At 33.9% G+C, this 26,349-nt stretch overlaps 1 protein-coding gene across 1 annotated transcript; it reads right to left on the minus strand.

Moving 5' to 3' along the window:
• Positions 1 to 24,345, minus strand: LOC140448233 (microfibril-associated glycoprotein 4-like). The gene is made up of 6 exons (XM_072541339.1): positions 24,199 to 24,345; positions 15,083 to 15,203; positions 11,880 to 12,032; positions 9,050 to 9,271; positions 7,628 to 7,861; positions 1 to 297 (listed from the first exon to the last, which is right to left on the minus strand). Exons 1-6 carry the CDS (start codon positions 24,247 to 24,249, stop codon positions 128 to 130), a joined length of 951 nt encoding a protein of 316 aa, XP_072397440.1. The 5' UTR covers positions 24,250 to 24,345; the 3' UTR covers positions 1 to 127.
• Between the last annotated feature and the right edge of the window lie 2,004 nt (positions 24,346 to 26,349).

A 26,349-nucleotide genomic window follows, 5' to 3' on the forward strand; every position in this document is an offset into this window, starting at 1 on the left:
TTACCAAAAAATTTTTAAATTTATTGAAACACAGGTTTTCATTCTACATTAACTGTATTACGGTATTTGCGTTATAGTAATAACACAATTTATTTCAGTCTATTGCTGTCTAGAAAACTACAAAAGTCTAATGTTTTGGTCTAACTAACATTCGGGTTCCATATAAGAAGTATCCATCTGGAGTTGAAATTTTGTCCCAGTTCATACCTTTTCGTTTTAAATCTTCGGTGTGTTTCATATTCCGATGTTGTCCGTTAGGATTGCTTGAGTAACAGTTGTTATACCACCAACCGCCCACTGCAAGTAAATAGCATTAGTTGAGAAAAAAGTACAAAAATAGAATTTTTGAGAAAGGTAATGTATAAAAAATATAATATATTATTGGAAAAGAGAGTACCAATGCAAAACAGTTTTTTAAAGGAAAAGCGAAAGAAATTTATATAAGACTATTTGTCTTTCTTTCCTTTCGCTGTTATTTACGATAAACTGAATATATTTGAGATAATTTTGTTAACAGGTTCACTGCGTACGTAATCTAATAGGATCATGCCAGGTGCTAGGATTTTTGTTTTAACAAACAGTGATAAGAGTTGGTTGTTGGTATTTTATAATGATGTTTTAGATGTTTTAGACCAGGGGTGGCCAACCTTTTTAAGTCGAGTGCCAATATAAGAACAAAAAAAATTTGGCGTGCCACTAAAATTTTTCGACATACTAACATTAATAATATACGGTACAATATGTATTTCTTATGTAAATTCCACATTTTTCCGTTTAGTCAAGATAGTGGAGGTTTAAAAAATAACGTAATAAGTAAAACATAACAACAAACTTACTTAATTGTTAATAAAAATAAAATAAAAACGTTAAACAAAAAAACTTAAATATTTTCTTATTATCTAAAATTCAAATTATTAAACAGTTACTTATTTAATGTGGTATTTGAACTTGTATTTTTTTAATTAATTCATCTATATTGGGATTAATTATTTAGTTGGAATATCTAGGTCATGTAATGAGAAATCAAGAATGTTACGGCCTTCTCCAGCTGATTCTCCAAGGGAAAGTAAATGGTAAGAGAGGACCGGGAAGAAGACGCATTTCCTGGCTTCAAAATTTGCGAAAGTGGTATAACACGACTACCACTGAACTGTTCCGCGCTGCAATAAGCAAAGTGAAGATAGCCGTGATGATCGCCAACGTCCGGAACGGATAGGCACTTTAAGAAGAAGAAGAAAGGGATTAATTTCGGAACTAGCCAACAGAATTAGATTTTTTAAATGCATGTCAGTTAATCGTGACCGATATTTTGATTTTATTATGTTCATAATAGAGAACATTTGCTCACAAACGTACGTTGAACCAAATCTACAACAATATCTTAGAGCTAACTCGTGTAAATTAGGAAAATTGTTTGCTGGTACAAATTTCCAAAATTCAATATAATTGGGATCAGTAACAGTTGAAATAATTTCCCTATATTTGGTTTTTAGTATAGTGTGGTTCTGTAAATCAATAATTTCGATCTGTATTTCAGCTGAGTAACAATTGATATCTTGCAGAGAAATAGAAAAAGGATTTATGAAAAGGTCAACATTCATTTTGTCTTTTTGAAAATCTTTAAACCGGGTATTGAATGAACCTAGCAAAATAGATATAAGGTTTTTAAATTTGTCATAATTTGGAGTTCTACTGACCTTGTTGGCTAATTCCTGCATTAATGTGAAATGTGTCAATCTCTGTTCTCCAAAATCGTTACAAAAAAGCATAAGTTTATTCACAAAAGAAGATATATGACCAACTAGAGTAGGAAAAATACAATTTTTTCCCTGTAATCTTAAATTTAATAAATTTAAATGTCTCATAATATCAGTGAGAAAAGCTAAATTCCAAAGCCAATCTTTATCAAGCGAGCACTCGAGTAACGAGCACTCACTGGGTAGTTCATTGTTTTCTTGCAAATATTTTAAGACGCACTCCTTCAAGTTCCAAAACCTTTCGAGTGCATTTCCTTTGGAGAGCCAGCGCACACTGCAATGGAGAAGTAACTCTCCATCTTGCTCCGTTTCTTCCGCGAATAGTTCTCGAAATTGTCGTCGATTCAATGCCCGAGCTCGTATTTTGTTAATGCAGCGTGTTGCAGGGTCAACAACAGATGACATGTTTAGGTCCTTGGCACAAAGAGCTTCCTGGTGAATAATACAATGGTACTTAAAAACTTTTCTTCCCAAATAGTTTTCCAGTAATGTAACAAACCCCTTTAGTCTACCAACCATGCAAAGAGCTCCATCTGTACAAACACTATCTACTTTTGACCATTCAACTTTGTTGACTTCGATTACGTTTTTAAGCTGTTGAAAAATGTCCTCTCCTGTTGTTGTGACTAGTTGGCGCAAATCCAGAAGCTCTTTGGCATTTTCAAAATTATCATTGGTATAACGGACAAAAATGCTTAACTGCGCATTTTCTGTGTTGTCACAACTTTCATCCAACGCTAAAGAAAAGAATTTGCAGGATTTTAATCCACTTATAATTTGGGAAACAACATCCTGGCCCATATTATCTATACGGCGCATGACTGTATTTCGGGATAATGCAATATTATCGACCATATTTTTGATCTTTACATCTCCCACATTTTTAGCAAATATTGCCAGACTATTTTTAATTATCTCCTCTCCATCAAAGTAGGCTTTTTTCTTCCGGGCTAACAGCAGAGAAAGTTCATATGATGTTTTAACCATAGTTTCCATTTCATCACTTCTCTTCTGAAACAGTGACTGTTGGCTGGCTAGGGTTTTCTTTTTTTTTTCAATAAAGTCGGCTCGCAAATATGAACCAATAGGATATTTGTTGCTGAAGTCCTTATGCAGTTATTTATAATGTCGTTCCAGGTTAAATTTTTTCGGAACTGCTACAGACAATCCACATATCAAACAAACAGGCTTTGAAGTATTACGATTAGTAAATAAAAATTGTTCTTCCCAAGCAGGTTGAAAATCGCGAATTGCAATATCATCTTCGTATTTTCGTTTTGAAGTCGAAGGCTTACTCGTGGACATATCGAACAAATACTTTTAAAATTTTAAAGAAACAATGCGCGATGGCAAAATGTGCACATACAACGGGGCAGTTTAAAATAAACTAAGCAAGGGTAACGCAGTCCTATTGCACATTACGACAGCTAGGATCACGTGCACCAATTGCAGCAATATCGCTCGCCAGAGGATGCAATGATGCCGCATCTATCGTAACTTCCGTAAACCTACCAAGTTTCTTCTTATTATTTGTTGTTTTTCAAGTTTTAATTTTTTTGAAAGTGTTTTAATTCAAAACGCTACGCGTGCCACTAATAGGACTCAATCGTGCCACAGAGTGGCACGCGTGCCGAGGGTTGGCCATCCCTGTTTTAGACAGTATATGCCACATTTGGAAGCAAACGTCAAAATGATGCGGATCCGCGCCGTTAGCACCACACTTTAAATTTTCACACCAAATGCTAACGGACGCGCACCCACGTCTTATTTTGAAATAAAAGACTGCAAAAAAATTATGTTTTATTTGAAAAGTAACAAAACATACACTAAAAATAATATAATAAGAGCAACTTAAACGTTATATGTAACAAATAGTACAAAAAATACACCAACTAGAGTAATTTTCGGTCTTCATGGTATGTTACAAAGCATGCGCTTAGGCAAAGACCAGGTTTGTCAGTTCAAATAAAACATTCAGAAATCGTATCTTTTTTTTTATTCACTGTACACACCCTACACTTTTTACTTTTGTATTTTTCTCAGCTATTTTGCTCAAAATATGCCATTCAGACAAGTTATTCAATGTTTTAGGAACATTTTTCTGAGGAGAGCGTAGTAAATTTCTTATAATTTCTAGTCGAAAGTCATAAAAAGACAGTTTTGTTCCAGAATATTTGTTAAATAAAAAATAAGAGTTTACTAAAATTACTTGTAGTATATGTATACCCAATTTTTTGTACCAGCGATGGGTTTTTCTTTCGGAAGGATAGTATGATAACATTTGATCTTTGCGATCAACACATAACATTGCTGAACTCAGTGGATATATACCTACATTACTTCCCGTTTATCGACCCATTTGCCAACAACAACGCCGTTTTTATATTTTGCTACTGACTCACTTTATTTTAACTTGGCTTTAGTTACTTCTACTGGATTTCCTTGTCTTTTTCCTAGAAGAGTTCCTGTACAATATGTTTTGTTCTTTATAAATGTTTCGGCAAGGTCCATACTCATGTAAAAATTGTCCTGCATTTAGGTGTTTGTGCATCAATTCCACAACTTTTATTGAATGGTCAGTTCCGGCGATAATATCAAATTAACCAGCATAAACTTTCATATTTTGAACTAATTTGTTAGGTTCAGTAAGTATATACATTTTTATACCAAATCTATGGCGCTTATTTTTAATATACATTCTAAAACAGAGACGACCACGCCATAAAATTACTGATTTATCAAGGGAGAGATTTTTGTCAGGCTGATATGTGTCATTTATTTTTTGATTACAATAATTTAACAATGGACGAATTTTGTATAGCTTGTCCTCTATAACTTCTCCTACCTCTGGATTTTTGGCAAAGTGCAGACACCAAAGAATTAACAAAAACACCCAAAAAATTTATGTAATTCTTCGGTAATGAGTGGTTTCCAATTTGTTACTCTAGATCTTTCTGTAACACCAGATAAAAATAACTGTTCAGCATAAAGATTCGTTTCTGCCACTATCAGCTCAAAAAAATTTTCATCTGCCAGAAGACGAAAGTAATCAAAAGGTGTCTTACTTTGTGGCGAATCATTTTGACACTCATGTGTATGTGGATTTCCTGCATGTGGATTAAAATTTTTATTGGATGTTTCCCCATAACTTGCATTTGGATTTAAATTTTCATTCGGTTCCTCGTCGTTTTCCATGGCTTACACAATACCTTACACAATACACTTACACAATATTTAACACAATATTTAAGACAACTCTGAAGGAAAGCACAGAAGGCATAAAGATAAATGGAGAAATAATTAATAACGTAAGGTATGCTGATGACACTGTGATTATAGCAAGTAGCATGGAGGAACTGAGTTGCCTAATGAGTAAGATACAAAAAACAAGTGCACAATACGGACTCAGACTAAATATCACAAAAACCAAATGGATGTTAGTAAGCAAAACCCAACAACCACCACAGCAACTAATATTAGACAATGAAAGAATTGAACACGTGGATTCGTAGATCTACTTGGGAACAACAGTTAACTCAAATTGGGATTAAGCGAAGGAAATACGTATAAGAGTAGAAAAGGCAAGAGCATCGTTCACTAGCATGAAGCAAATTTTCACCTCTAAAAGTCTCACCCTACCTCTCAAAATTCGACTTCTGAAATGTTATGTATTCCCGGTTTTGTTATATGGAATGGAGGCGTGGACAATGACCGCAACATTGATGAAAAATTAGAGGCCTTCGAAATGTGGGCTTACCGACGTATATTACGTATATCCTGGACTGAGCACGTGACCAACGAAGAGGTACTACGGCGGATAGGTAAAGAGAGAGAGGTAGAAATAAGTATAAAGAAAAGAAAGTTAGAATACTTGGGTCACGTTATAAGACATAATAAATATATAGTACTACAGCTGATCGTTCAAGGAAAAATAGACAGCAGAAGGGGTCCAGGGAGGAGAAGACACTCGTGGCTCCAAAACTTGCGGCAATGGTTCGGATTGTCATCTGCTGAACTATTCAGATCTGCCGTAAACAAAGTCAGAATAGCCATGTTGATTGCCAACGTTCGGAACAGACAAGGCACATGAAGAAGAAGAAGACACAATACCCGAAATATCATAGTCACCTACAAAAATACAAATTTAACACTTTTTTAAACTCACTTGTTTCCAAATTACCCGACTCATCCCCATCCTCATTGTCTGTAGATGGAATATATTCATCTTTCGATGAAATATATTAATCTTTACTATCTGATAGTGTTAAAAAAAGTATTTAAGTTCTTCTTCTGTTAACTTTTTAGGGTTTTTTACGGATATTTTTTTACGTTTTGGCTAAGAACAACCGGGCTCTGCGTTCTCCATCATTTCACTAGTCAAACACGTGTCAGAATAAAAGGAAACAACAAAAGTAACAACTGTGACGTAACTTCCGTTACCTGGTGCTACTCTTAGATGCTGATGTAGCAAATAAACGCACAACTATCGTGCTAATAAAATATCATAATATAAATAGAAGTCATGTTTAAAGCGCGGATCCGCGCCGTTAGCACCGAGAAATGAAGGGCCTGAACGCGGATCCGCGCCTTATACTATGAACCTGTTAAGCAATGTTTTACTTATAAATGCATACACAGTGTCTCCTTTAAAGTTTAAGTCAAATCGAGAAAAGTCTTATGACACTGCATGACCTGGAAATTTCTAATAAAGTATAAAAATGTCAAAGCATTGTTTCGCGTATACGAAAAATAAAAAATAATTTCTTCTTTTTCATATTCTTTTGACACGTTATGGCCATTAGTTAATCGCGTATGACCCAGTCGGTGTCGCATTAATATAACCTGGTCTCTTCGACTTGTTGGTAATGTGGGCCAGGGTTCTATCGATTTTTTACTATTCTGTAGCTTGGCCGATGTCGCTTTTCACTTTTCTTTCCACATATGCACTTTTGCATTTGACCATTTTTGAAATGTTTCAGTACACTCTGTACCATCACTAGTTGTAGCTTCTTTTGCAGCGTTGTCTGCCTCTTTATTTCCTTGAATTCCAGTATGGGATGGTATCAAGAAGAATGTAATATTTTTCTATTCAGTTGAGCGGTATGAACTTATTGTTTTACCTTGATAACCAAAGGATTAGTTGGGTAGACATATTGGATTGACTGTACGGAATTTAAAGTCTTTGAGTATAGTATAATTGGTATTACTGGATGCGTTGACAGCAAGTGTGGTCTGGTATAGAGCGTATAATTCCGCAAAATGGAGTACTCTGAAGGGAGTCTGTATTTATTTGTCAATGTTGGGGTTATAATTGCAACACCAGTACATTAATTTGCTTTAGAACCATCTGTGTATATATGAGTATAATTCTTGTAGTTATGAAGGATATTATTAAAGTTGGATTTGATTAACTGTGGGTTTGTCGAATGTTTGTCAGAAGAAACAAGGCATGGAGAAATTGAGGACGATTGGGAGGAAAAGCATTCTGGGAACGTGTAGTTCAATTGATTTAAGTAGCTTCTAATCCTTGAGTAGAAGGGTTTAGCCATTCTTGGCTTATTTCTAAAGAGATTTGGGAACATTACTGTAAAACAATTTTAAATAAAAGGATTTTTTGTGTTAGACCTGATTTTTGTTTGACCTGAGCTAGGGATATTGCACCACTGATGGTAATGATGCTATACTTTATTTATAGTTTTTCTAAAAATAAATCATAGTAATTGTAATTAAAATTTAACATTTTAATGTCGTACTTTTCTATGTGGAAATTTTTCTTACAATTTAAATAACCTAATGATAAATAATATTATTTTCTATTAAAAAATATTTAATTTATGACTATTGTGATTTAGAAATTATGCATGGCTTACTTGAAAAATTTGCACAATTGTCCTGAGGCCATTTATCCTGATCCAGATCCTTGGTGGTAAACTTTTGCCCCAGATGATAGTCCATATTATCTCCGGCAGTTCCGCTATAAGGTGAGGCAGCTTTTAAGATATAACCTTCTAGTTCTGGTCCAATGGAAAACCGTCCATAATTGGCATAATACTTTACATCATTTTTGTCTGTTAATTCTACCAAAAGCTCCATGTCTTCAAATGCTAAAATGTATCAAGATTACATATATATGTTTATATAAAAAGGGGGTTAAGGTTAATTGGGTATATAGCTCATTGAAAGCCAAGTGTACTCTATTCAACAGTTCATTATATTTTGCCAATTTTAATTGGCATCATCAGACGAGAGTTGATGATGATTCACGCCATGTGTTAAAGTACTAGAGTTACTCAGCTCAATTCTTATCACTGTTTAACAATTCATACCTTGTATTATTTTCCAACGAAGGTCTAAAGTGTCGTAATTTTTTAAACATTCAGGCTTGTGTCAAAACTAGGTCAAATTGTTATTCTTTGTTTAATTTGAAATGCATACGTTAAACTGTGTCGAATTTATTCTTATTAATTTGGAGTATGAAAAGATTATTTAATTAATTTTAATTATTCTTTTCTAGGCCAACTACCCCTTATTTTGTTTCTTTTATTTACTTGCTAGGTTGACTTGTTACATACGGGCTAACTGATTAATGATTGCGTTTGGGGGTGGGGTTGTTTCCCTTGGGTATGTGGCTAATACATTACAATATCGACAGTTAAGAAGGAAAAATATTCCCTCCGTGCAGCTGAACAAGTGTTGTCCTCTGTAGGTTATTATAATATCACCACCATAAGATTAACACCATTGAAAACATTTATAAATCTGCAGTAACAACATCAAAAATTTGTAGTTTATCGTAATTATTGTCTGTATATTAATTATCTTAACAATTTTGAAATAGGTGTTATAAATAAATGAAAGGGCTGTATTACTGTAAGCTAATTGGCTGCTGTATAATTGATTAATAACAGACGATTTCCGAAAAAACACACAAGAGAGTGTAGTCTTGAGTAACAAGTTCATATCTATAGATGGTAGACTTGAAGAAGCAGTAGGAGAATTATATTTGAACAATAGTTATCAAAAATTATTAAACTAGTATACAACAAAATAATTAAGATATAATGACAAATGATAATACATAAATGTATAAATTATACAATGACAAATTTGAAAAAAGTATAAAAACTTTCTCATTGTATTAGGTTGTAGCAAACTCAGTAGATTATTAAAAGCTTGAACTTAAAGCATTATATTTCAGTATTAAAATTAATTTTCACTCTTGTTTATGCACGTGACTAAAAGAAAAACTCTTAGTTTATTTAGATAAGGATTTAAAAGAATTGCACACATACCTGTGAGATAATATATTGTTTCAAGTCCAATCCAAAATTCACCTTCCAAGTTTCCAAATCCAAATTTGTAATCTCGCCAATTTCTGTAGAAATCTTCAGATCCATCAAATCTGTTTTGAATGTGGGTCCAACCACCACCTTGTAGCTCCATATCACACAGAACCATAATGGGTTTGGATTTATTGTGAGGTAATATTTCATATATCCCCGAGACAACATTTCCTATAAAATTTTAAATATGTAAATGACAAACCAAAGAACTGTTTGTTTGTAATTATACAGACCAAAAGCATATTAAAAACCATAACAAAAATCTTTAAGTATTATAGCAAGAATATCATTTTAGGTACACTTATCAGGCAGGGAATTCGGGTGAAGTTTCCCTGTTTTATACTCCCAAAACGATACTTGACTCATTTATAAGTAAAAGAAAATAACAATGTAACATCTAATTAAATACAGCCTTTAACTTTTAAAAATTGATATCAATTTTATAGAGAATATGGCTGGACTCATAAGGAGCTAATGTGTGATGGAGAATATTGAATTTCTAGCTCTGCAGTTGCCTACAAACTTAGTCTATTCAAAGCTTTAAATGATACGTGACGCCTTTTTGTGGTGCTAAATCCGTGACGTCTTCTCGTGGCGCTATATTTGTGACGCCTTATCGTGGCGCTAAATCAGTGACGCCTTCTTGTGACGCTATTTCGCGCATCGTTGATGTATTTAACTGCTTTATAGAATCTGCTTGCTTTGCTACTCAATACGCATTCGAAATCTGCTTTCTTCACCTTTAAAATGCATTTGGATTTTTTTCGGTGAATACTCTGATCAAAAGTTGCTGAATTTTTATCGTCGAGTTGATACAAATTCTATTTAAAAAATTGACTTCCCGATTGTAACTGACATTCAAAATCACCGGTCTATTCAAGAATCTTTCTTAGAGGCAAAAGTTCTTTCTTGTACACAAATACTGCTAATGAATATTTTTCGATGGGAGGTAACCGGCAGCTGTCAGGCAAATGAAAGATGAAAAGGCAGCGGGACTTGATAAAATATTAGTTGCAGAACAAATAAAAATAATAACTAAAATATTTAATGAAATATACAAGGCAGGAAAAATAGAGTGGCTTAAATCGGAGTTCGTACCATTGTCCAAAAAAACCAGGAGTAAAAGTTTGTGAAGACTATAGGACCATAATCCTAATGAGCCATCTGCAGAAGCTGTTTTTAAAAGTCATCCACAGAAGGAAAGACCGGAAATGCGAGGAACAAATTGCTCTCAATCAGTTTGGATTTGTGAACGCCGTTGGTACGAGGGAAGCTTTATTTATCGTGCAGGTATTGTTTCAGAAATGTAGAGATGTCAGATGTGATGTTTTTGCATGCCTGATTGACTATAAGAAGGCTTTCAATAAAGTCAGGCATGAACAAATCATGGAAGTACTGAAAAGGACAGAGATTGACGAAAGAGACCTAAAAATAATAGTTAACTTGTATGGGAATCCATCAGCGGTGCTCCGAATAGATGAAGAATATACAGATCAGGTCAAAATATTAAGGGGGGTAATACTCTTAAAGATATTGATGAAGGAATATCAATAAATAGAGTCAAGCTGAATAACCTAAGGTATGCATATGATACAATAGTGTTTTTCTACCATAGAAAGGCTGCAAAACTTAATAAACCAAATAACGGAAACAAGTAGAACATAATATGGACTGAATATAAACACCAGCAAAACCAAGCTAATGATCATCAGCAAGGAAAACATACCTGGAGCAAATATGTATGTGAACCAAATAAGAAGTGAACGTGTCTCACAGTACAACGGCTTGGAACCTATAATCAATGAGTCGTGGGTCAATATTCAAGAGATTAAATGTCGCATCGAAAAGATAGAAAGTGCTTTGGTGACTATGAGCTCTGTGTTCAAAAACCCTTCTTCTTCTTCTTCAGTGCCTTATCCGGTCCGGATGTTGGCGATCATCAAGGCTATCATGGTTTTGTTGACTGCTCTGCGAAACAGCTCCGCTGAGGTCATCCCAAACCATTGTCGGAGATTTTTTAACCACGAGATACGACGGCGTCCCGGTCCTCTTCTGCCAAATACTTTACCCTGCATAACGAGTTGAAGAATTCGATATTTTTCTTCGTTCCGCATCACGTGGCCGAGGTCTCAAGCTTACGTTGTTTAATTAAATTAAGCACTCAAGAACCCTAGAAATAAAAAAAATAAGGCTCCTTAAAGGTTACGAGTAATCAGTGCTTCTGTACGGAGTAGAAACGTGGACATTGAAGGCAGAAACTCTATCAAAACTTTAGGCTTTTGAGCTATAGTTATATAGAACGATTCTGAAGGTACCATGGACAGAAAAAGGTACCAATAAAGAAGCACTACGGAGAATGAATACTGCGGATTTGGTCAACATTGTGAAGGACCGTAAGCTGCGGTACTTGGGGCATATAATGAGAAATTAAGGCAAATATGAGCTACTCCAATACATTTTGCAAGGTAAAATTAAAGGAAAAAAGGCCCCACGACGAAAAAAAATATCCTGACTTTGAGAGCATGGTTTAGAAAGACCTTAACACAGCAATTCCGTATAGCAACCAACAAAGGCATCAAAGCCAGAATTATCGCCAACGTTCGAAACGGACAGGCACCCTAGGAAGAAGAAGAGGGGAGGTTTGTGTGAGTAGCCCGGGAGTAGGAGTGGCAATATTTTTTGCATCTTTTTTTGTAGTGTCTTAAAATTTACATTTTTAGCAAAACTAGAGGTTGATTTACTTTTTTGTTATTTATTATAAGAATACATATGTACTTACCTGTTTCAAAAATTTCCTTACAATTTTTAGGAGTTCGCTCTCCCCTCTCTGGCAGCTTTTTGATTGGACAAGATTTGTCTTTACTCACCCCAACTAAGTTCTTACAATAACTACTTTGACATACCTCTGGGCAGAATGTTTGATGAGATTTATCTAAAATGTGTTTTTATTTAGCATTAAAGTACCATTAAAAACATTTATCCTTAGTTAAACTTGGATTTTGTTGAAACGTATTTCTATATTGGATCCATATGGGTAATTATTTGAACCTATAGCACTAAGTAAACAACAGTTTCTTGGAAAAGTTAACTACTTGTCTTAAGACTAAGTAAAAACATTATCAAAAACGACAGTAAAATTATTAAACAAATTGATTGATTGAAAAACTTTAAACAAAATCAAAAAAAAAAATATCTCTCTGTTTTTCAGCACAATGACATAATAAAAAAAATATTCCAAGAGTATTAGGGATTTAACGAATCCCTAATACTCGAACGACGAATTTAACATGACGAATTTAACACACATAAGAAAATAAAAGAAGTTACAGTACACAAAAGAAATACACCCATAACATTAACGAATAATAAAGGTCATGCACTATCCCTAGAAGACGAAGTAATGGAGGAATGGGAAAACTACATTAAAGCATTATTTAAGGATGATCAAGGATCACTACCTAACTTAAGTGCAAATACAGGACCATCAATCTTAAAAGCTGAAGTGGAAAAAGCCATACACCAAGCCAAAAACAACAAAGCCAGTGGACCAGATCAAATATACAGCGAATGGCTAAAATTACTCTCAAATGACAATATAAAAGAACTCACTGTACTTTTCAATCAAATATATGATACCAGTGAAATTCCATCGGACTGGTTAAAATCGATCTTTATTCCTCTACCTAAGAAACCAAACGTTAAAAAATGTAGCGACTGTAGACTCATTAGTTTATTGAGCCATGCCGTTAAAATACTGTTGTATATTTTTCTAAATCGAATTAACAAGTGCGAAGAAATAATTAGTCAAGAGCAGTTCGGGTTCCGGAGATGCCTTGGAACTAGAGAAGCACTATTTTCTATGCAAACACTCCTTCAACGATGTTGGGAGGTAAGAAAACCCGTATATATGTGCTTCATTGATTTTGAAAAGGCATTTGATCGCGTTCAGCATACCAGACTAATTAGCGCCTTGCAGAGCATCCAACTAGATGAGAAAGATATCAAACTTATTGCAAACTTTACTGGAACCAAAGAGCCATTATTAATACCAACAACAGAGAATCAAAGCCAATCAGTATTGAACGAGGCGTAAGACAAGGCTGTATACTATCTCCCACCCTCTTTAACGTGTATTCTGAGAATCTATTTAGGGAAGCTTTAAAAGATCAAAAAGGAATGATCATAGGAGGAGAAATAATTAACAATGTACGGTACGCCGACAATACTGTGATTCTAGCTGAAAACATCGACGATCTGCAGGAGCTAATCAATAGAGTTGACATGGAATGCACAAATTGGGGACTGTCGATAAATATCGATTAAACTAAATACATGGTGACCAGTAAAGTGGATATCGGCGCAACCCAACTGATATTAAACCAACAACCGCTGCAGAGAGTTCAGAGATTCAAATACCTCGGATGTTGGATTACCCAAAATCTAGATCCATCCTTCGAAATTCGATGTAGAATTGAACAGGCAAGAAACTCATTTCAAAAATTCAAGCCTCTATTATCCAATAACTCATTAAATTTGGAAATCCGTGAAAAGTTTAAAAGATGTTACGTGTGGTCTGTACTTTTGTATGGATGTGAAACTTGGACTTTAAACGCCGATATCATAAATAAAATCGAGGCGTTTGAGATGTGGTTGTATCGAAGGATACTAAAAATTCCATGGACTAGCAGAACCAGAAACGAAGAAGTTCTTCGAAGAATGGGACATCAACGAACTATAATAAATATTATTAAGAGGCGTAAACTAGAATATCTTACACATATAATCAGAGGACCAAGATATGAGTTCCTTCGGCTAATTTTCAATGGTAAAATCGAAGGAAAGAAATGGATAGGACGGAAGAAACTCTCTTGGTTGAGGAATTTGCGGCAGTGGACAGGTTTGACAGCGGACCAATTGCTACACGTAGCGCAAGACCGAGATCAGTATAAAAATATTATAAGCATGGTAGTCGCCGACGTTCCGTAGGGATATGGCACTCTAAGGAGAAGAATTAGGGATTTAATTAAAGAAAAACACAAGTTAAGAAAGAGATGACAATAAACTACATTTCTTGTGGATAAAGCTAGGTTTTATAATGATAATCCAAATTTACAAAAGAAAATTTCTGACTATTCGTTATGGAAAGCCAATACAAAGCTTAATAAAATATTTAATGACATATATTTAAACAGAGTAATACCAAGATCATGGCTCAAATTAACTTTTATTGCTCTACGAGAGAAAACAAACTCCGTATCCTGCAATGATTTCCGGACCATTAGCTTAATGAGCCACATTTTATAGTTATTTTTAAAAATCATACACCAAAGGATATATAAACTATGCGAAAAAAAAAAACAGCCATATACAGTTTGGTTTTCGGAACGCAGTGGGTACCAGAAAGGTACCTCTTTAGCACACAAGTGCTATTTCAACGATGTACAGATGTACAGAAGAAGAAGAAGAAGAATGCAACAGATTTATAAAGATTGCTGAATGATATATTGTTAGTGCAGTTGGAGGCTTCGTTTTGGAGACTGTAAGATCTGATCGAGACCACGTCTTGATTATTGTTGGCAAAAACTGTTTTTAGAAGACCGGAAGAGCCCTTGCGCTGACACAGTACACTACCAATGTTACCAATGTTTTAGTTATCGTTAGATTCTTAACGATAACTAAAATTAAACTTTTACTGAAAAACCGCCTTTTCAAACTGGCACCAATTGTTCGAAACTTAAAACTTCGTCCATTTCCGTATAAGTAGAAATAATGATCATATGATAAAAACTTTATATTCAGTTGTAAGAACCATTTTCATGACGGTTTTTTTAATAGAGCATTATTTATATGACAATTAATCACAAAAAATTAAACAATGTAATTATTTCGTTCGGAATTTTACAGTCGTCTAATAAAAACATTCCTTTTTTTAATTATTAAAAAAAATATGTATAAAAAGAAAATAAAACAAATTTTACCTACCAGCGGATTTAAGCATACTTTCAAAAGGGCGCCGTGAGTCAATTCTGTTGTCTAATTTACCTTCTATTACTGTAGTTATGTCTACTTCTATAGGAGTCTCCGAGGTGACACCATAGCAAGTCTAAAAAAATAATTTAATTGTATATTATATATATTGAAATGATATTGAATATAGGAGAAAGAAACATAGTGATTAAAAATAATTTATAAGTTATACACTAGATAATATTAGATATAAAAAGTATTTGGTTATTTTAATAAGTTATATACTATAGAATATATTTATATGAGGGCATTCTTAAGAAATTAGCATATAATAAGTGTAAAAAGTTTTTTTTTAATAATTATAATTTTGTAAATATATTTAAGTGAGCCATGTGCATAGGCAACCAAATATACTCTGAAAGTGACGTTTAAGTGATGGTTGTGAATGTCGAAGTGGGGTTATTTATTGGTTTGAGATATTTAATTTACATATAATTACGGATTTGAAATAGTGTAATTTATTAATTTAGGTTGTTTAAATTACATATAAGTTTATATTCTGATCCAAACAGCCTAAATGTCAATAAAATTCTCGATAGAAAAGAAAAGAATTCTCTAGAACACGAGAGTTAACCTTTGTTTACGGTAGAACCTTCGCGAATATGGTGATGTCTGTGAAATAGACATAATCGAACAGATACTTTTTCGAGAACATTCATATAGAACAATTCGAATATGATTTCTTGCCAGATGGTTCTGGAACATTGAAAACGTATAAATACTCGGTGATTTGGATTCAAAATGGCCAGTCAGTCAGTAAGCAGTCAGTATATAGTTAGTCAGAGGAGACACACAATTAGTAGGACAGTTACTATGAAGTTGGTATAAGGCCAGTCAGTCAGTAAGCAGTCAGTATATAGTTAGTCAGAGGAGACACACAATTAGTAGGACAGTTACTATAAAGTCAGTATAAGGTCAGACAGTTAGTTAGTAAGAAGACAGACACAGTTAGTTACAGTTAGTGAAGTCAGTTGTTCAGTAAGTTCAAGATTAGTCAGTCAGAATTAGGAAGAAAGTATAAAGTATGCAATAATCAGTGATTTAGTATTAAAATTTAATAGTATTGGAAAGTATATTAGAAGAATATTGGTTGGATATTGGAAGAAGTTAAAAATTATATTATGATTGGAAATTAGTAGAAATCAAATTATAATAGTTATATGGTGATTGGATATTGGTGTATAAAGAAGAATAAATATAAATGCTATTAAGAAGAAAAATATTTTAAATTGGTGGAAGCTGATAATTAGAAAAAGTAATTTCACAAAAAACAGGATAACCGAAGCTGAGAACGAAGACATTGAGTGGTGATTAAAATCTATATAGTGGAGAACCGTTTCATTTAGGCATTCAGTGACAGAAAGGTACAAAATTTTGTTAATATAATTTAGTTAGTTTCATAACAATTTCAATTTAAAGATAGTTTATTTTAAATCACTCTGCCATAACGCTGTGTGATCTTTAAAAGGCCTTCGACTGTGGTTCTCATGATATTATGCTAAAAAAACTGCATTTTTACGGTATAAGAGGTACTCTTTGGAACTAATTTGATATCTAAAGGATAGATAGCAAGCAGTCAAGTACGGAAATTGTCTCTCTAAATTTAAGCAGATAAAGCATGGAGTTCCACAAGGATCAGTTCTGGGTCCTCTATTATTTATAATATATGTTATTGACTTGCACAATTTCATGGCTCCATTTAAAAGAGTTTTATTTGCAGATGACACTACTTTTGTTTTTTCTGATAAAAATCATTCAGTTTTAGAAACCACGTCTGAGCATGTTAATTCCAATGCTCAATCATGGTTCTTAGCAAATAAACTTAAACTAAATGATAACTCAAAATTTAATTTGTTCGTCTACCTTTGATGTGAGTATTGAAAAACATAATGTCAAATTGTTGGGCATAACAGTTGACAACACATTGACTTGGTATAACCATATTGACCATCTCACAGGTAAACTTTCTAGTACCTTATTTTTACTCAGACAATTAAAACTTGTTACAGGTGTTGATACTTTGAAAATAACGCACTTTTCTCTTTTCCATTCATTTTTAAGCTATAGTATTATTCTGTGGGGAAACTTTTGCAATGCCCTAACAATATTTAAAGTGCAAAAAAAGCAATAAGAATAATTGCAAAAGTTAGCTACTTGGAATCTTGCAAACCGTTGTTTATTAAATATAAGATAATGCCCTTACCAACATTATGGCTATACAGCGTTAATGTAGAAATACATAAAAACGCTGATACTTTAATTAAACACTCTGACTTACATAACTATAGCACAAGAGGTGCAAATAACATCAGAACAGTTAAGTATCGTTTGAGTAAATCACAAAAAAATTCAATTGACTATAATATAATTATAAAATGTCCTGCCAATGGATTTAAAACAACTTTCGATAAATAAAAAATTTCAGTCAGAAAGTCAGAACGATACCTTTTGAGATTTGCTTTTTATTCTGTTAGTGAATACTTTGATAACTTCAAGGCAATAACATGAACATTAATGTACTCACTATGTTGGTATATGTCTTATTTTGTATATTTTATGTTATGCGCATTAATGTATTTTCATCTCCTATTGTATTTTGTGTATGTTATATATTATCTTTTTTACTTATACATATAATTGACTTGCTACTGTCACCTCGGGGGAACAAAATAAGGGTCTAACCACCTTCTGATATCCCCGGGTGCTCTGTAGAGGGCTTTGAATATCGCAGTCGAGAGCTTCTCTACCCAAGTCCATTTACTGGGTATGGACTTGTAAATATTTATCTTCGGTGTCTTGCCTTGAAAAAGGCAAGATATTTCTTACATGACAATTCCTTCTCCGAAATTAAAACACCAAGTTAAGTTGAAATAATTCTCAGCCACAGAGTATGGAAAATAAATGCAGAAAGCAGAGCCCCGAGAGCACTAAGCTCTCGGAGAGCCCGTGAGGGACTGACTTGGCTGACCTGAAAATTGCCAATATTTATATGCGCTGTACCAGCGATAAATAGGGATTTCCAGGTCAAGAGCCAATGGAATAATTCGAGGCGGGGCGATGCGCATCGAAATGCGTACTAGTCCACAGACTATGGCATTCGATGACATCCCCCCTCCTCTGGAGACTCTGCGGCTGGGAAAAATATTTATTGATTAAAAAATACAAATGTGAAAATACACAAGACGGGGGAACAAATAAGGGTCTAACCACCTTCTGATATCCCCGGGTGCTCTGTAGAGGGCTTCGAATATCGCAGTCGAGAGCTCCTCTACCCAAGTCCATTTACTGGGTATGGACTTGTAATATTGTAATATTTATCCTCGGTGTCTTGCCTTGAAAAAGGCAAGATATTTCTTACATGACAATTCCTTCTCCGAAATAAAAACACCAAGTTAAGTTGAAACAATTCTCAGCCACAGAGTATGGAAAATAAATGCAGGAAGCAGAGCTACGAGAGCACTAAGCTTTCAGAGAACCCGTGAGGGACTGACCTGGCTGACCTGAAAATCGCCAATATTTATATGCGCTGTTCGAGCGATAAATAGGGATTTCCAGGTCAAGAGCCAATGGGAAAATTCGAGGCGGGGCGATGCGCATCGAAATGCGTACTAGTCCACAGACTATGTACTACACACTACTATGTACTACTACTACAGACTAAATGTAAAATTTGTAAACACTCTTGAATATATTGTTGGACTATAAAGCACAATTTAACAATAAAATTATTAAAATTTTATATAAATAAATAAATAAATATATAAATAAAACTCCTTTATAAAGGGTATAATAGTATAAAACCCCTAACGAACTACATCACAGAACATTTTCTTAATAAACCTTTTATAAAAGAATTTTTTTAGATAATTTTTTTTGTGACACATGGTATACAGACAGCTACAAGAATTAAAGCTACAAGAATTAGCTTCCTTGTGGAAATTAAATTATTAATAACAAATTGTTGGACAGGTTTTCAGCTTAGTGCCGTAGAAAAATCGAATCTGCGTACAAAAAAACATTAAAAAACATCAAGTTACCGAGCGAATAAAAAAAAGTGCGTACTCAAAACCTTTTTGGCTCCTAGACTAAATCTTAAATTGAACGATGCAAGAAGATTAACAACTGTTGTTATTATTATTATTATTAGTACAGCAGATATACTATATCTAGCAAATTCGTGTTATAACTGACGTATCCTTTCAAACGTATTTGGGAGTTTCCAAAAAAAAAGAGATAATATGCAAATTTATGTATTATTAACTGTAAATATTATTAAGCATTTAATCATTATAAACTTGTGTATTCTACGCGAATTTGATAAAATACTGTTAGGGTTTTTCCTGAGATCAAAACAAATTATTTTTAATTAACTGAAGATTATCTGATCTGTACACTAAGGTCAGCAATTTATATTGAAAGTAAAATATATATTTAAAAAAAAACACGAATAAAATAAAAATTTTCAAGAAGTCAATAACCAGGCAACGAAGGTTATTTTTGCATAATGTGAGTGCAAATGCAATTTTAGTTATTAAAGTTAGCTAATGCCAATGCAGTTTTAGTTTTAATAAGTAATAATTAAATAAGTATTGTGCTCTCTCAATGTGTTAATGTCATTTTATAACATTAATAAAAATGCCTACACTCTTAGTGTACATATAGAGGCAAGATATCAACAAAAGTAGTCAAAAAAGATCGGAATAACACTTATTTTCAGAACAAACAGTAACTTAAGCAAATATATAAAGAACAATAAGAATCAAAAGAAAAACACAGAGTGGTGTGAACAAACTTACATATGGTGACTGCCTTAAAGCTTACATCGGTCAAACTGGTAGAACCTTTTACAAAAGTACAACAGAACACAAAAAGGCTACTGCTATTAGAAAAACAGATTCTGCTTATGCACTTTACATTTTAGATAATAATTATTCTTTTAATAACCAATTCCAAATTTAAGATAAAGGTCTTAAGCTATCTTTAATAGAACCTACGGAAATAAATCGACTATAAAATACAGAATGAATTCTGAATGGCCAGCTTGAAACAAACCGCTCTTTCCCCAACTCATTCAGTAAATGAGTATAAAGTGTAGAAAGGCGCTTGTTAAAGGCAGTCTGCCAAAACAGCTGTAGTGATAATAATTTGTAATATATTTTGTCGAAGTGCAAAAACAAAAATTTTCAGTGTTTTATTCTTCGACTTTTGGTTTCCTTTATTTTTCGTGTCCGGAACCAAATGTTAAAAAATTTTCTGCCCAGTAACGAGCGATGTCAATGTTCTCCAGTTAAGACGTGTGCCGCTAGATAGCTCTAGTGGAATTGTTTTTAGGAAGCCTTGTCTTTTCCTTGTCAGCAATTCAAGATATTCAGAAAGGAATGCCTCAGGGCAGCATTTTATCTCCAATTTTATATAACATTTTTGTTTCGGACCTACCTACAGATCCAAGAACTTCAACAGCTCTTTATGCAGACGATACAGCAGTGTTTACATCCGGAAAAGACGAAGCAAGAATCATCAGAAATATGGAAAACTACTTGGACAATATTACGAGATACACCGAAAAATGGAAGATAAAAATCAACGCCCAAAAGACGCAGTTCATAGTTTTCAGCCAGAGTTCGAGACCACCACAAAACCAAATCAGAGTAGGAGGCAACAGGATCCAGGAAGAAGACTTAGTCAAGTACCTAGGAGTCCACCTCGACAGAAGACTCAACTTCCGGATGCATATACAAAAAACTAAGGTAAAAGCTAATGCAGCTAAAGGACTAATTCTCCCTTTCATTTTTAGGACCAGACCGCTGTCCAAGGCCAAGAAAATTCAGTTGTACCAGGTCTATGTGAGATCGGTGATACTGTACGCAGAGCCAGTGTGGAGTTCCATCGCAGAGACACACTGGAGAAGATTAGAAGCCACCGAAACATCATGTTACCGGATCATCGACGGAACATCATGGGAAAACAGAGTTACGAATGCAACCATCAGAGAAAGGCTCCAGTATACACCACTGAGAGAGGAGGCCGAGAAAAGGACCAGGTATTTCTTTCACCAGGCTACAAGAAGACTCCAAAAGACCAGGGGCATCCTCGAGAATAACAGGATCCAGAGGAGGCATAGAACTACCCATAGACTGATCGACCACCTGATCAGGGTCTAGCCGGACGGTTGCCGGAAAACAGCCAAGCAGAGAAGTAGGTACGGTGCCGTAAATTAGTACCTACAGAAGAAGACGAGGATAAAACCACACAAAGAGGTCCAGGATGCCGAGAGGACAAATAACCAAGAAGCTGGCGGTGCAAGTGCGGGACGCTGAAAAAAGCAGGCTAATATGAATGAAATACTCAATGAAATGTTACTTTTTATTAGGCAATAAATGTTTTTATTTTTTTTATTTTTATTTTTATTTTTATTTGTATGTCTTTTCCCTACTGCTTTTCCGACTCCCTGTGGGTATTATTACTTTTCCAGCAAGTTGCGATTATCTGCTCTGCAGCAGATGGTTTTTGTTCACCTTCGACCCTTTTTGTAAATTTTTTTTTATATCTTTCGTTAAAAATATAACATTTACTTGTAATTATCGACACAAGTAGATATTCTCTAAATTTACATGACTAAATTAATAACAATTTGTATATAGAAATATTATTGTCTAATTCTAAATTGGGTAAATTTATTACTATGACAAAGTAAAAGGAGACAATTCCAGTAGTTGTCTGTTTATCGAAGTTTAAAAAAACTTACAAAGAAGCAACAACTTTTATTGTTTAATTTTATATTATTTTATTAGAAAATAATTAAAATGTATATTCAATATATACAAAATATCTATTCAATATATATATCGACGAAGCACTCAGGCACTGGAAAAAGAAGTGTAAAGGGATGGGGCTGTCTATTGGGGATGGAACGTTATACACGTTGCACTATGCAGATGACCAGGTAGTTATTGCCCAAGACAAGGAAGACCTGGAGTATATGGCTAGAAAACTAATGGAAGAGTACAAAAATGGGGCCTTGAAGTAAATTTACAAAAAACGCAATATCTTTGCATAGGAGGAGAAATTACTGCAGATGATCTCGACTTAGAAGACGGGAAAATTAGGAAATACGATCAATGTATATGTTTGGGGGTAAAACTAACAAAGACAGGAAGAACTGATGAAGCCATAAAAGATAGAATAACCAAAGGGAATCTAGTTATAGGTGCAATGAATTCAGTACTATGGCAGAAAAATATAAGACCGGAAACGAAAAAAAGAATATATAACCTTATTGAAACCATCTAACTGCCATACCAGAAGTATGGCAGTTATCACAAAAACTTAAAGGTAACCTATTGGCAGTTGAAATGGATTTTTGGAGGAGAGCAGCAGGAAAGTCTAGATTAGAACATATGAGAAATGAGGACATGAGGAATCAAACGAATATACAAAGATCAATTATAGAAGATATCGAAAAACAACAATTAACATGTTACGGACATGTTAGACGTACGGGTGAAGAAAGACTACAAAAAAATTTTAAAATGGATACATTGTAATATTTTGGTCAGCAAGAAATCTATCTGAAGAAGACTGGCAGAACAGACAGGCTTGGCGAACGGGAACCCCAAGGCGGATTACGCTATGAACGGGATATATATACATAAATATATATATATATATATAAACTAAGGTACACTCGAAGAGTGGTGGGTTTATCGGTCAAAGTGGAGAAATAAAAGACAAAGACGATGGCTACTTCATCTATTTATTGAAGACGTTTCGCTTTCTGCTCAGAAAGCATCATCAGTTCATCTAAAAAGAACAATATTTGTAAGCTTTTTCATATTTTTTACATCACTGACTGCTACATGTCTTTGTAAGGTAACACACTTTGGTTATAACTTCTCTATGGATGTTTGGTTTCATATTGTTCTTTTTAGATGAACTGATGATGCTTTCTGAGCAGAAAGCGAAACGTCTTCAATAAATAGATGAAGTAGCCATCGTCTTTGTCTTTTATTTCTCCACTTTGACCGATAAACCCACCACTCTTCGAGTGTACCTTAGTTTATATTGGATTGACGGTCGTACTCCTTTTCTCGATATATATATATATATATATATATATATATATATATATATATATATATATATATATATATATATATATATATATATATATATATATATATATATATATATATATATATATATATATATATATATATATATATATATATATATATATATATATATATATATATATAATAAAATGTACCCAAAAGAATTACAATCGCGGAATATACCAAATACAAACTTTTGTCTGAAAAAAGAAATTTCTACTCAGAGAAATGGGATAACAATAATAAATATTGATAAAGGTTCTCATCCTGTTAATATTTTTCAAAAGTTATTAAAACACATATTAATATAAAATTAAACACTAAAAAAAAACAAGATATGTTCGAAATAATGACAGTGATTGGTTGTGCTATGGTTATGTGTAATAATAAAGCACCATCTATCTCACATTACTGGTCACAAAAAGAATCACTTTCGAATTCCTCATAAATAAAGCTATTTCAAAAGATCGCTGTTTATTCCTGCTATCTAAGTCATACTATAACTATGAAATAAATGGTAATACATCAAAAACATACTACATCTATGAAGTGGTTTTTTGTTTAAAACAAACTTTTGTAAAGGCGAGGACTGAGAGTTCCCATCAGTCCATCGACGAATCAATTACTAAGTTCAAAGAAAGATCTGCTCTGAAGCAGTATCTTCTCTTATGAAGCTAGTCTACAAAGAGGTATAAAAATGTGGCAACGAAGTGATTCTTTCACAAAATATAAATATAAACGATTTTTCAGTTTTTCGTTAAAATTTACAATTATCTGTCTTATAAACTATTAATGAATTTTAAAAAATAGCCTAAGGACGTTATAATTTACTGGAAAATAGTATATTTATTAAAAACAATTTCAAAAAATCATTTAAAAGTCGTGTTAAGGATAATAAGTCGAGGAATCTATGAAATTAAAAATAATGGGGATTCAGTAAGAAGAAAAAATAATACTTACGCTTATACAGAGGTAGATTACACAGGACACATAAATTAATTTAGCAGCCATCGTTACTCGAACGGGTTTGGGAACAAGATTGGCGTTCTGTAATATTCTCTGTTTTTATACGCAAAATTCAGTGTCTTTAATATAGACCAAGAAAAATGATCTTAATGTGTTAAATAAATGCCAGTCTTCAATTGAAAAATTAAATATTTTTTATAAATTGACATTTTACATTGCTATTTGTAAGACAAAAATTTAAATAAATCGACAAATTAAGATATTATTAAGACAAAGTTTATATCCCAAGTTGTAGGAAAAAAAATCAGTTTCATAATTGCTTGACTAGATTAAATCTCTTAAAATCTCTAGCAAGCCATCGTTGGGGGACTGATGAAGATATCCTAATTAGTTGATTTTCCTATTGGCTATTAACCTGCAAATCCAAATCCTGTATTTGTAGCTCCAACACTACATATACATATGGTTGATTTTTAGGTCAGCCAGGCCATTAACTATCATCCGGACGAGGATTTAGATATCATAGAAAATATAGAAAGAAGCACCAGACGTCTAAGAAGAAGACAGGGTAGAATAGAATTAACACCTACTTCCCCTGAAAAAATCGAAGAAATAATAAAAATGATGAATGCAAAGAAGGCACCTGGATCAGACAACATCACGAACAGAGCACTAAAAAACTTACCGACAAAATTAATAGTTTACATCACGAACATCATCAACAGTATAATGAGACTAAGATATTTCCCGGACAGATGGAAAGGGGCTTAGGTAATAATGATTGGAAAGCCGGTAAAAAATGGGAGCTTTCCACAAAATTATAGACCAATTAGCTTGCTATCATCTATAAGTAAAATAGCAGAGAGAGTCATACTAAACAACTCAAAGAAGAACCAGAAACAACAGGAACAATTTTAGGTTCTACATCGAAGCACTCCTACGAATTACAAATACTAAGACTAACAGAATATATTACCAAGGGTTTCAATGAAAAAATGTATACAGCAGCCACCTTTCTTGACGTCAGTAAAGCATTTGACAGAGTCTGGCACAAAGGAGTGTTATATAAAATGCATAATATAGGGTATAGCGAGGCAATGACATGTCTTCTTGCGTCATATCTGACAAACCGAAAATTGAGAGTTCGAATAGGGGCCACCTTGTTCGAAGTCGGAACTCTGGAGGCAGGTACACTATATACACATCTGACACACCAACCAACCCGAGATCACTGTTAAGTCTGTATGCTGACAACAGTGCAATAGTAGCCAGCAGTAGGAACCCAGATATCGCCAGAAATCATCTACAAAATACTCTTAACCGAATGCATGCATGGTGCATACATTAAAAGATAGCTCTCAACCCCGACAAAACACTCATATTGAATGGAGCCGTCAAGCTAAATATCTTGGTGTAACCCTTGACAAAAAGCTTACGTTCACAGAACATTTAAATCAAACGATCTACAAAGCCAAGACACTACGCAGCTAACTCTCCTCGCTAATAGGCAGGAGAAGTAAATTAAGATTCACGACCAAAATCAGAACAGCATAATCTTGCCCACTCTCTTATACAAACCGCCCAAAATTACATAATAAGGGAAGCCCTTAATGTACCAACCTACGTGCCTTTGAGATACATATATCGGGACACCAGGCAAGAAAAAATCCTGCGGACAATGGATGAAAAAGCCTACACGACGTTCCATAGAATAAGAAGCTTATAAAGATAAAGAACCTTAAGCTTCTGTTGATGTAATAAGCTGAGAGAGCTAACGGAATATGATGAAAACAAAAGAATGGTACATAGCCGGCCAAAACACCAAATAGCTGGATATAGGTTTGCCCCATAAAATATAGTCACTCAGACCGAGATATCTATGAAGCAGTCAATATACGCGGAGTAGGAAAAAAAAGAGCATACTAAGACGTTTAATCGATTTTAGAGGGTTAAATATCGGAGCATGCTCACCAAAAAAATCCATACTAGCATAGTTCTAACTAAATCTACTACCGCGATAATTTCTATTTATTAAGCGGGTACTGATCGGGCTCACACCCACACACATATACATACTGGTATAAAAAGCCCCTCAGGCACTTATATACAGCCACTTAGGCTACTTGGCCCTTAAGGCAGGCCGAT

Source organism: Diabrotica undecimpunctata, chromosome 8, assembly GCF_040954645.1.
Source record: "Diabrotica undecimpunctata isolate CICGRU chromosome 8, icDiaUnde3, whole genome shotgun sequence".
Taxonomy (NCBI): Eukaryota; Metazoa; Arthropoda; class Insecta; order Coleoptera; family Chrysomelidae; genus Diabrotica; species Diabrotica undecimpunctata.

Coding starts and splice junctions, on each gene's coding strand:
- LOC140448233 (XM_072541339.1), bottom strand. CDS start 24,249: ATGGCTGCTAAATTAATTTATGTGTCCTGTGTAATCTACCTCTGTATA. Junction 15,204..24,198: donor TAATCTACCTCTGTATAAGC/GTAAGTATTATT, acceptor TTATTTTTTTAG/ACTTGCTATGGTGTCACCTC. Junction 298..7,627: donor CAATTGTGCAAATTTTTCAA/GTAAGCCATGCA, acceptor ATTTACTTGCAG/TGGGCGGTTGGTGGTATAAC.